Source organism: Amblyomma americanum, unplaced genomic scaffold (genome assembly GCF_052857255.1).
Source record: "Amblyomma americanum isolate KBUSLIRL-KWMA unplaced genomic scaffold, ASM5285725v1 scaffold_19, whole genome shotgun sequence".
Taxonomy (NCBI): domain Eukaryota; kingdom Metazoa; phylum Arthropoda; class Arachnida; order Ixodida; family Ixodidae; genus Amblyomma; species Amblyomma americanum.
The window spans coordinates 726432-738375 of NW_027526491.1; the positions used below are offsets into that span (position 1 = coordinate 726432).

The 11944-nt window shown below is 47.8% G+C and overlaps 1 protein-coding gene across 1 annotated transcript in view; it reads left to right on the forward strand.

Moving 5' to 3' along the window:
* Positions 1–10918, forward strand: part of LOC144111936 (nose resistant to fluoxetine protein 6-like) — a 58064-nt gene extending 47146 nt beyond the window's left edge. Inside the window, exons 14-15 of the mRNA XM_077645027.1 lie at positions 8035–8177; positions 10281–10918. Of these exons, the coding sequence (XP_077501153.1) occupies positions 8035–8177; positions 10281–10577 (440 nt within the window). The 3' untranslated portion in view covers positions 10578–10918. The remainder of the gene's footprint in view (positions 1–8034; positions 8178–10280) is intronic.
* Positions 10919–11944: the final 1026 nt, after the last annotated feature.

An 11944-nucleotide genomic window follows, 5' to 3' on the forward strand; every position in this document is an offset into this window, starting at 1 on the left:
GGACCCCTCGTCCCCAACAACTGGTTGGCAGCAGCTGGGATGGACCGTGCGACATTGTGCTTTCTCAACCGGTAAGCGTTTCGGCATTTTGCTATAGGATTCGCCAGGCTTCAGATGTTGAGAGAATAATCTAGAATCACTGGGAAGTGTATGTCAATTGAGAAAGGGTAATCTCACGACATTTTGAAGATAGCATTGCCAAAGCGGAGAAAGCGTTGTCATGGACCTTATGAAATTGTCAAAGTCGGACTTGCTGTTGTTATGCGAGGAACTGTCAATAGAAGTACAGGAAAAAATTACAAAACTTTAAATATGCAAGACAATTAAAAAACACGTAGATGACGATCAGCTGGTAGATACGTGGAATTTGGTACAGGAAGAAAAAAGAAAAAGGGAAGCGGAATGGGAAAAAGAGAAAGAACGGCAAAAGTGGGAAGCTGAAAAAGAAAGAAATGTAAAGCGATTGCAGCTTGAAAGCGAAAATCGAAAAAAGGCGACAGTACGAGAGCCGGGTCTCCTGAAAGAGTAAGCTATGTACAATCATATAGAATGAACAGATTCATGCAGCCCTATGAAAGTGGAAGGGACATAGGATTTTACCTGGGAAACATTGAGAGAACTTGCGAAAGGGAGAACTTTGCTCGCAGTACATGGCCGCAACGGCTTCTGGCACTCTTGCCATGTGAAGTAGCTGAAGTCATAGCGAGACTTAGCACACAAGACGCAGCTGACTACGAAAACGTCAAAGCCAGCCTGCTAAAAAGGTACCGGCTGTCAGCCGAAGCTTTCCGACAGCGATTCAGGAACGCAATGAAAAACGATAGCGAGGGCTATCCGGATTTCGCGTATGGCCTAAAGACGAATCTGCTAGAGTGGCTAAAAGGAGCCGAGGTTTGTGAAAGCCGAGACAAAATCATCGAGTGTTTTTGCCTTGAGCAATTTTACCGAAGCATTCCCCAAGTGGTGAAACTGTGGGTTCAAGACAGGGAAAAAGTCGACACAGTTGAAAGGGCAGCTGAGCTAGCAGAGGAGTACGTTTCGCGCAGAAGCTTGAGCACTGAAGAGGGTGCGTCACACGCTCGAAACGCGATGCGAAAAAAGGGCCTTGCAGAAAGACTCGAAGTGCTAGAAGTTCGGAGCAATCGGAGGCAACGAAGGTAGCGCCAGAAAAGCTTGAAGAACAGGCGAAGAGACAGGGAGCTGACAAAGCCGCGAAAAAAGAGTTTGAGGCTAGTAGGCCATTTCGTTGCTACAACTGCAATGGTGTCGGGCACTTTGCAGCCAAGTGTACAAAGCAACGTTTGGTGTTCTCGTGCGTCGAGGATAACGCCGAGAATATAGAGCTCCTTAAGCCATACCTGCACGAGCTGCACGTTAACGCGAAACCGTGCAGGGTGCTTCGAGATAGCGCCGCGACGATGGACGTTGTCCACCCGTCTTACGTGTCAGTGGACGATTTTGCGGGAGAAGTCTTGTGGATAAAACAGGCAGTAGAAGAACACAGTGTATGCCTTCCCATAGCTAGAGTGAGAATTTGTGGACCGTTTGGAGAGCTAATCACTGAGGCCGCAGTTTCGAAGGCCGTGCCACTTCAATATCCTTTCCTCTTCTCAAATCGATCAGACCAATTGCTACGCGAGAGAGGCCAGAAACTCGGAAGCGGGGTGATACAAGCTTTCACAAGATCGAAAACTCGTCAGCTCGCATCTCAGCTAAGTCAGATTCCCGAACCTCAGGTAGCCAGAGACGCACCAGCCAGCATATCGTTGCAATCAAATGAGGAGGGAAGGAAACCAACGAGGAATGAAATCCAGACAGCTGACCGAGCAAATGAGCGACGAGGGACTTCAACCACTAAGTCGGTAGAGGAATCAGAAAACGCTGAAGGATCCGTTTTATCTCCAACATCGCGCAGTTTTGATCGCCTTCTGCAGGTGAACAGGGAGTCCCTAATAAAAGAACGGAAGCAGGATCCCACTTTGGAAAGACTGCACCTTACAGCTAAAAAGGGCATCGCGAGACGCAACATAACGATGCATGAGAAGGGAGGCTTACTATACCGACACTACCAGGACAGAAAAGGCAAAGCATTTGATCAGCTGGTCGTGCCCGAAAAATACAGATCGGACATTCTGAGTCTCTGCCACGAAAATGGCTGGGCAGGACATCTGGGAATCAATAAAACAAAGAAGCGGCTATTAATGGAATATTATTGGCCGGGTTGTTTCAAAGATGAAGAACGCTACGTAAAATCATGCGATGCGTGCCAGCGCGTGGGCAAGCCGGGAGAGACATGGAAGGCTCCACTGAAAATTGTTCCATTGATCTCGGAACCCTTTCGCCGGCTTGTAATAGACACAGTAGGCACTTTGCCTAAAACGAAATCAGGCTATAAGTACTTGCTTACTATGCTATGTCCCGCCACAAAATTTCCCGAAGCAATTCCGTTGAAGGACTTGAGCTCCACAGAAATAGTCGACGCCCTTTTGCCAGTGTTCGCGAGAATAGGATTTCCGGCCGAAATCCAAGCCGATCAGGCGACGGTCTTTACAAGCGCCTTGACGACCACATTCCTAGAAAGATGAGGAATAAGATTGTTACACAGCTCGGTGTACCATCCGCAGTCCAACAGTGTAGAGAAATGGCATTCGGTGCTGAAGCGGGTGCTACGTGCTCTTTGTTATGAGCATAAAGCAGACTGGGAGGATTGTCTACCGGCCACACTTTTCGCTTTACGAACAGTCCCCCATGAAGCTACGGGGTTTACCCCAGCTGAACTCGTGTATGGAAGAGCCCTCCGCTCTCCCCTCCGAATGCTGAGAGAAATGTGGGAAAGGACAGGAGAGAACCAGACAGTGGTTGAGTACGTGCTTCACCTACTGGACCGCCTTAACAACACGAAGGAATTAGTAAATCGAAATATGAAACCTGCCCAGGAGGCCGCCAAGGTCTATTATGACAAAAACGCGCGCCTTCGAGGTTTCACCGCGGGCGATCGCGTGATGATCCTCCGGCCATCGAAAAAAAAACAAGCTGGAAGTTCACTGGGATGGTCCAGTAGGAGTGTTCCAAAAACTTTCGGAGACGAATTACGCGCTAAGGCTTCCAGGCAGGGGAAAGCAGGTGAGAATCTATCATTGTAATCTGATGAAGCCGTTCGTGGAACGCAGCGGGATCGTCAATCTGACTCTAAATGAACCAGAAGAGCTGGACAGCGAGAGTCAGGGTTGGAAGGGAGGTGCTGACGCTAGTGACAACGTGGAGAACATTCTGGCTCACTCCGTGAATGCAGATTTCCTAAGCGGGACACAGGTCGACACGCTAAAGCAGTTGTTGAGCGAATTCGCTTACCTGTTTAGCAGTCGCCCGGGAAAGACACACCTCCTGAGACACGAAATCGAGCTCACCTCTGATGAGCCGGTACGGTCGAAACCCTACAGGGTATCACCGCGGCAAAAAGAAATAATGGACGCGGAAATTCAGTGCATGTTGGAGTTAGTGGTTGTAGAGCCAGCAGAAAGTGACTATACCTCACCGCTAATTCTTGTTGAGGCCCCAGGGAAAGATCCTCGTCCCTGCGTGGATTATAGAAAGCTGAATACAATTACCAGGGATCAGCTATACCCGATTCCCAACATAGAGGAAAGGATAGAAAGGTTGAGCGGCGCGAAATTCATTTCCACCCTCGATCTCGTACGAGGATATTGGCAAGTTCCCCTCTCAAAAAGGACGAGCAGGTATGCCACTTTCATCTCCCCAGCGGGCACCTTTCGACCCTTAATGCTTAGTTTTCGGTTTAAGAATGCCCCCTACAGCTTCTCGAAACTCATGCACATCGTACTGAAGGACATGCAGTGCTTTGCACTCCCTTATTTAGACGATGTGGCAATTTTTTCGGAAACCTGGCAAGAGCATGTAGAACACCTAAGGACCTTGTTTTCCAGTTTATGACAGGCTGGACTGACACTGAAGGCAGAAAAGTGTAGATTTGGTTGCGCACAGGTGACGTACTTGGGCCACGTTGTAGGCCAGGGAACTAGGAGCCCATCCGAATTAAAGATTGCCCCGATCGCAGCATTTCCGGAACCACGGACGAAAACGGACATTCGCTCATTTTTGGATTAGTTGGGCACTACCAGCGATATATTCCTAGCTACTCACAGCGGGCTAGTCCCTTAACTGACGCCTTGCGAAAGGGAGCACCTACTAACGAAAGTTGGGATAACCAAAAAGAAAACGCCTTCAAAAGCCTGAAGGAAGCACTCGTGTCCCGACCCTTCATTAGACCCCTGACTATGGGAAAGAGTTCATAGTCCAGTGTGATTCCAGTGATAGAGGGCTGGGTGCTGTCTTAAGCCAAGTTGGCTACGACCATGAAGAACACCCTGTTCTGTACATCAGCCGCAAACTGACCAGTAGAGAGGAAGCGTACAGCACTTCCGAAAAAGAGTGCGCGTGTTTAGTTTGGGAAGCACAGAAGTTGTCGTGTTACCTGTACGGAGCAAACTTTGTATTTGAGATTGACCATTGTCCTTTAACGTGGCTGCGACAGATGTCCCCCAAAAATGGTTGCTTGCTCAGATGGAGTCTGGCTCTCCAACAGTACAATTTCTCGGTGCGTTATAAGAAGGGGAAACTGCACGGAAAGGCTGATTGCTTGAGCAGACTGATGTAAGCGGGAGAACTAAGAGGAATCTCCTCCTGTGTGAGTTTTTTTTTTACTTTGTTCCGAGTAATCCGGCTGTGGCAGTTTCAAAAGGGGATGTTTCACGCTCAATCGGCACAAAATTAACCCAAATGTGAACACAATTTTTTAAACGTGTGTTGTTGTCAATGGAAGAAGCCTGGTGATTCTTTGGCGAAGTCCGAGCGCTTGCGGGTGGGGCAGTGCTTTGCCGTTTGGAACGTCCCACCTGCGCTTTCCTTTGTTGGTGGTGCTTTGGGTTCTGCCTTGGGGGCGATGATATTGCAATCCAGGGGACCAACACGGACGCCATCTCATCTCTTCCTGCCCAGCGGTCGTCAACGCTGGACATTCGAGATTTTTCGGGCCGCGGAGGAGCTGTAAGGTTTCTGGCGACAGCCGGTGGTCTGATTCAGCTGCGTATTCGGTCCGGACACCTGCAACCGGGGTCACTGCACGGCGATAGGCAACTTGGTTCCCACGGCCGGTCCTCGCGTGGTTTATTGGATTCGAGACGGAGGATTCCACTGCCGTTTGTAAACAACATTGTTCCCGGAAGATCGACCGTGCGGCACGGAGGCAGTTAGCGACCGCCAGAACCGAGCAGGGGTGACTCACCCCTTCAACTGTGCCTGCTCGCCGGCGTCTCGCCCATTCGGACTTCCCGGAAGACGTGTCCGACTTGACAGCGTGAGAACTGTCGTTCGGACGCGAAGACAACGCTCTCTCTGCTGGGGCCGATTGTCCAGCGGCACCCTCTCTCTCCGGCGAGGCATGTGACGGAGGCGTGTCCCTATGTGAAGTGGTGTATGTGTGTACGACAACGCAAGTTAGGCCACGCCCAACCTGGCGAAGACCTCCTCGAACCTGGGGAATCCTAGGGACCGGACCCTTTTTAAACCGGACGACGAGTGCAGTGAGGAACGAATCCTCGATCATCCTCAGATCTTCTCAGATCCTCCGACCTTCCCCCATCACCCTCTAATGGGTTCCAAAATCTTGTAAAATATGTAAAATAAACCCTCTGTACAGTTTCCTTCATAACCAAGTCCGACAACGTCATTCGGAAAAGGGACCTGCGGCGCTGAGTCAGCTCACTCAAGGACCCCTCGTCCCCAACAACCTGCACAAAGCTGAGCAATGCTGCACAAAAGTCGCCATGCCCGGACCGGATTTCGTTGCCCTCCTGCTGTTCAGGAAGCTACATACGCCTGTAAAATGCTTCTTTAACTTTTTTCCGAAAGGTGGAAGGACGATATGCACAGCCGTTATGACACTTTTAAAGAGAGAAACCTTGCATCAGGAAGAAAGCTTTTTATACTCGCTGCTGCCCGTCATGTCGATGCCCGAAGCAGTCGAAGTCTTAATTAGTTCGCAGCGCCAATACATTCAGTGGCAAGATGGACAAGAAACTAGACACGCCGCATGGAATGAAAAATTGACAAGACCGGCGAAAATAATAAAATGTTCGGAAATAACCATAATTCACAGCAAACTCCTCATGCGATTCATCACGACACTAAGACGGTGTGAATGCCACCAATTGCCTTCTTCTTTGAGGAGCAGAGTCAGTATTCTAAAGCTGTGCATTTCCAGTTGTCAATTTCGTGTCCATTTGGTCCTCGGTCATTGGTTATTCAGATATGCCCGCGTTTTTTAAGCGTCTGTGGGATGCGACACAGCCATTGGATGTGGGCGACCGGACGTCACCATTGGCCGCCTATCGCAGCCAATGGCAACCGGAGGTCAGGACCAATCACCTGCTGTTGACAGAGCGCTGCGATGCACCTCACCACTATAGCTGTATACAGCAGCCAATCGCAGCCGATGGTGGTGTCCAGTCGCCAACAGCTCAATGGTCGGGTCGCACCCCATGGACGCTTGAAAGCGGAGGGTATATCTGAATGACCATTCACAGAGGACCAAATGGACGTGAAATGGGCAATGAAGAATGGACAGCGTACAGAATATGGCCCCAGGAGAATGAGCTACAATTACCCAGCGTAGTCACCAGAAATGGTGCCTAGTTGCTTTTTCCTTTTTTGCCCACATGAACGTGCAGTACACTCTAAAAAGGTACTCACATCCTGAGGCGAAATCCTCATCTTTCTAATAACTGTGCTTTGTTACAACATGCCCGAGAGCGCAAATCTATATAGGTAATGTAGTCGATGTTACATGTGCGGTGTCATTAAGTGGATTTTAACAAGGGCTTCAGGTGTCGCAGTCTGAGAAAAATTAGGGCGCCTTAGAGGTCAATTACCGTAAACAAACCGCTTTAGCGCTCCAGTTGTGCCATATAATTCTTAACATCTTTTTTAAGTAATCAATGGCAAGGCAAAATCACGTCTACTTACAGAATGTGCGTACTCTCACTCTGGAAGACAGCTGTAAACGTGTCTGTCGACTGAGCCTCTCGCTCTGATTTTGCACAGCGATGGAATTAGGAGCTGGTCTTTGTTTATTATCGTAGTTGTGCTCATTTCTTGTTCGTTTAGTCAATTCTAAATGGTAGGCGCAATGTCACCATCTATTGCTGAGAACGTAAACGCGGGCGAAGACCATGCGAGCAGCACGGAGGACATCTTGATGGCCGTCTCACCTTCGCACCGAGGGATGACGCCAGCACTCGTTGCAATAAAATGGCCACTTCTTTATATTTTATCCAACCGGCCCCACAACGGAGGAACCGAAATCCCATTCACATTGAATAACACACGTCTATTGGAAATCAAACAGGGTTTGATGGCAGTCTACGAGTGGCTTTCTTTTTTCTTAAATACGACTGAAAAGAATAGGTATTTTCAGAAGCGCGGCTGTTCACAAACACCGAGTGCGGAGCAATGGGTGAGCTGTCTCTTCAGCAGCGAGCTTGAGGTCCAGAGGGCCTTGGTAAAGCACGCAACTGAAGCGGCACAACTCAGTGGAGCCCTGGACTGAGGGCCCACTCTTGCTTGAAGACTCAAGTCGCCAGCACCCAAGCAAGACGACCAGGAAGTCTTCATCCCCGCGAACCTCTTGGAAAGAAATAAAAGTTTTCTCTCTCTCTCACGACTGTAAAGTGGAAGGAAGGCTTTTTTAGGTCCTTCGAAAACATTACTACAGGCCTAATTTCCACGGTGCACCATGTGTGTTTTCATAACCCCTGTATCTTCTCGTATATCTAGAAAGGACAGTAATTTACGACGCTAGTGTATCCCTTTCAACTGCAGCGAGTGCTTCGAAAATGCATTAACACGACTGTGCTCTTTTCTCTTACCATCTCTGCTCATACATATGTGTATTCTGTTTTATTTACTATATTAAACGAAATCATTTTTGTATTTCCACCTGTCTTTCCGCGAACGCAGGCTTCTTAAACACATTCCTGTCGTGGAGCTTCTTCACGCCCCTGAGCAGGCTAGCCTTCGGCGTGTACATCATCCACGTGCCCTTTGTACAGCTTTGGTTGCACATCTCCAGAGAGAGGTTGTTCTCCTCGCACTTTTTTGTGGTAAGTAACCTGACCTAAATATTTTATTTTTGTTAACAGATATGCACATGTGAAAAATTGAGCCCATTTTAGGTCGAGACGTGAATTCGTTTTTTTTGAATTTCTTCACCAGTACGCGCGCATGACTTTTGAGAACCAAGTTTCGTTTATAATGCTACTGTATATTGTGTTCTTTTAAATCAGGTTTATTGATCTATTAGAATACTGACACTAACGAGGCGAGAAAAATTTACTGCACTCACCTACTATGCCGCGTTAATAAATATTTCGTATGACCGCAGGAAGTAATGAATTATGTTGTACATGAGAGAGTGTATTAGTTTAAACAGAGAGAACGTGCACTGGCTTGTGACTGGTGATATGTCCACCACTAGCACTGCCGTGAGCAGAGCAAAATGAGGTGAGAGGAAGGCAAAAGAGAAAGGAAAGCTGCCTGGAAGCTTTCAGACTGCCGACGTTGTACGCTGCATACGAGATGCATCTATTAACCAATAAACATTTAAAATATTCCAATTGAAACGATATTTCTATTATTCATCGTAAATTGTAAGCGCGTAATATGTGGCGCACAGCAGCATCTAAAGGGCACTAGAAGGTGGTACTCAGTAGATGTCTTGAATGTCTTGAAATATAGGCTGAACAGGCGCATACCGACCTTCAAGGGTTCATGCAATGTGATGTTCGCGGATATATTTAATTCACTTTCACCCCGGGCGCGTTGTCTAAGATCTAACGGTGCACTTTTCAATGGGCACAATGGGCTGTGCGCGTCAGTTATACGCTGAATGCAAATACTGTACGCAGATAAAAAAAATTGCAATATGTTGCATTCATAATCCTGTATTCCGTTCATAAACTTGCTCTTAACTGCACTCTATAATTCCGATTTCCCGACTGGACACAGTAAAATACCACCTAGCTCTCCGACATGCTCAAGTGTGACTGGTTAGTAAACCCGACCCAGTTTGGCGAGCTCCCAGAACTCGGCGCTCTAGCGCTTCCTTCAGCGCGATGGGGGAATTTATATACCACAATTTCACCTGCCCGCTTTTGTTAGGTTCATGAAACCGTTAGTGTATCTTCTCTAGTATAAGTCTAATAAATGGGTATAACTCATAGAGCGTTCCTGCTCCCTTCGAGCCACCAGCGTCAGTGCTGCGCGAGTGTGACTCTGGCAGCGCGCACTAGCTTTTTTACAGCGCTAGCTGTTACAAGAACGATCTTGCGCATTCGCGTCTAGTGTCGCCACCATAACACGACCGTGAAGGGCAGAGCGCAATCGTAGCAAGAAAGGAGGAACAGAAGGGGAAAGGGAAAGGACTGCGTATGCGGCTCAGTCAGTCGCCGGAGCGGTCAACGATGCAGCGGCGGAGATTTGGAGCACCAGAGCAGAGAGCGACGCAGTTGCGTAGATGGGTAGAGGGCGCCTCGCCAGAAGCGACGGAGCGGCACTGATGTCACAAACGGTGCCGGATTGTCGCTGTGGCAGCTGAGTAGTGCAATGTATGAAGCAAAGCAACGCTTGGGAACGTCGGCAAGCCAAAGGGGAGCTGGGGTAGTCTGTACAACGTCGCAAGCGAATGCAACAAAAGGGGAATGTCGAGTATACAACTGCGCGGTGCGTCAAGACCCCAAAGTGGGGGCTCGGGTTGCGGCGGGAAAGCAGTAGACGCCAAAAGTTTGAAGCGCGAGCTCGGGATGTTTTGCGAAATCGCGAATGACGCGAAAAACCCGAAGTGTGAGCTTGCCGCCCTGCGTCGGCTACTGCAAAAACACAGCAGAGCTAGGCAAGCTTGCGAAAAGCTCAACGCAAACGAAAAAGTTCAAAAAAGCAATAAAAAAGCTATCTGAACAATCTCTTGCTTGCATTCAAGTGGCACACACTGGGAACAGCTAAACTAAACTTTTTTGTTCCATAGCATATTTGGTGATACCAGTTCACTAGTGTTGCGCCTGAAACCTTTAGAGAGATATTCACATGCACCTTTCAAACTCAATGTTTGGCTCGCTCATCTGCATGCTTAAGGTGTTTACGAAACAAATTATAATTCCCGTTATTTCAAGCACTGATTCATTTTGTGCCTTGCTTCCGTTTATTGACAGATGTCCTTCTTCTTCACTATACTTGTCTGGAGCTTCCTGCTCAGCTACCTGCTGTTCATCATCTGCGAGGCACCGACGGGAAAGCTGGAGAAACTCATCTTCGAGCCACTACGTAGAAGGATGAGCAAGGAGGCTATTGGTGTGCTGCCACATGCTGATGGTGCTGAACACAAATTACCGAGGGTAGCCCCGACTCGGCGAGCTGAAAAGGTAGCCTCGCTAGAAAACAGCGACGACAAGAAGACGTCTAATGGGTGGCATTACGAAAAGGGGAACCTGACAACGTGTCATCTCTGAATCTCTAGTTGCACAGATCGTAATGAACAAACTCAGGACCGCTATGCTTCTCGAGAAAAGTAATGCAAGTGCTATGTCCTTAGTGCCGTTGAAAGTCCGTTATAAAAGATGGGATCACAAATCCCGCCCTTTTGTGGCTTAAGGATATAATTGCTTCTGGGGACTGCATTAGAGGAAGCTTTTTATCGAGACAATGAAGCAGCCACGCTGGAGTAGTCTTTGTTTTTTTGTGGTCACATTCACACTTTCCTAGAGGCCACGAGAAGGGTTTTTTTGTTGTTATGGGCGCTTCCCGTGTGTAGGAACCTGACGTGCTTTCAAATAAATCTTGTTGGAAGTAACCACTTGCGTTTTCCTGTGCTACTTCTTCGCCTTTGCCTTTTCTGGGCTCTTTCAGCGACCCTGAACTACCGACAAGCCCGGACACCCTGAATCTGCCAAGACTATTGGCGACATTCATGACCTGGAGGTGGCGGTTCAAGAAATCCTATATTGAGCACATAAAGCAACGCTATCTAATAAGGCAGCGTTATGTATAGGGCTCCTTCAGTGAGCATCCTAGATACAATCGCGCTTGCTTTCAAACTGCACAGAAAACTCACGGTTGTTTGCCGATGATGGCGAACTCCCATGAGCCAGTTGCTCTCCAGTGTAAAAATAAACGAACGACAAGGAAAAAATTGCTGTCTGGTGTTCCAAAACAGCCGGTGGGCAAGAGGAGCGTGATGAGGTCGGCGTGCACTTTATCGAGAATTTAAAGTCAGTGATATTGATGATGAAGAGCTGAATGACCAATCTAAAAGAGAATTTTATTGTATTTAGCCCTACGGGCAGGCAAGATTCAGTGATTTTAATGCTGCTTGCACAATAAAGAAGTAAACAAGAAATGAACAGTCACCGCTGCTGGAGCTCCAGCTTTTAAAGGTGCACCCTTTTGCTTTTATTTGCACTCAAGAATTTTATTACCATGTACTGCTTTAAATTTTAATGCAGTTTTCTAATCATGGTTACCGGTGGAAAGTGATAACAATTAGGTCGCCTTTTTCCGCACACCCTTTTCTAAGGACAGGTAAGCGCACCTTGTGCCCTAAGTTTATTCGTAAGCAGTGCAGGAACTTGGAAGGCATGTAATGAGTATAAGACTGCTATGATAGAGTTCTTTCTGTCTGATACTATGTAGTTCTTAACATTTCCCCTACTGCTTGAAGAACGCGCGGACACGGGGCAATAAAGAAGTACTAAAAGAATTAGAGCCAGGTGAAATTCGAATGAAAAGATACTTCATTATATATTATCTATCATATTTCATCCCGTATCTCTTTCTGTGGATAACCAATAGCATATCCCTAAGCGCGCACGGCGTTATA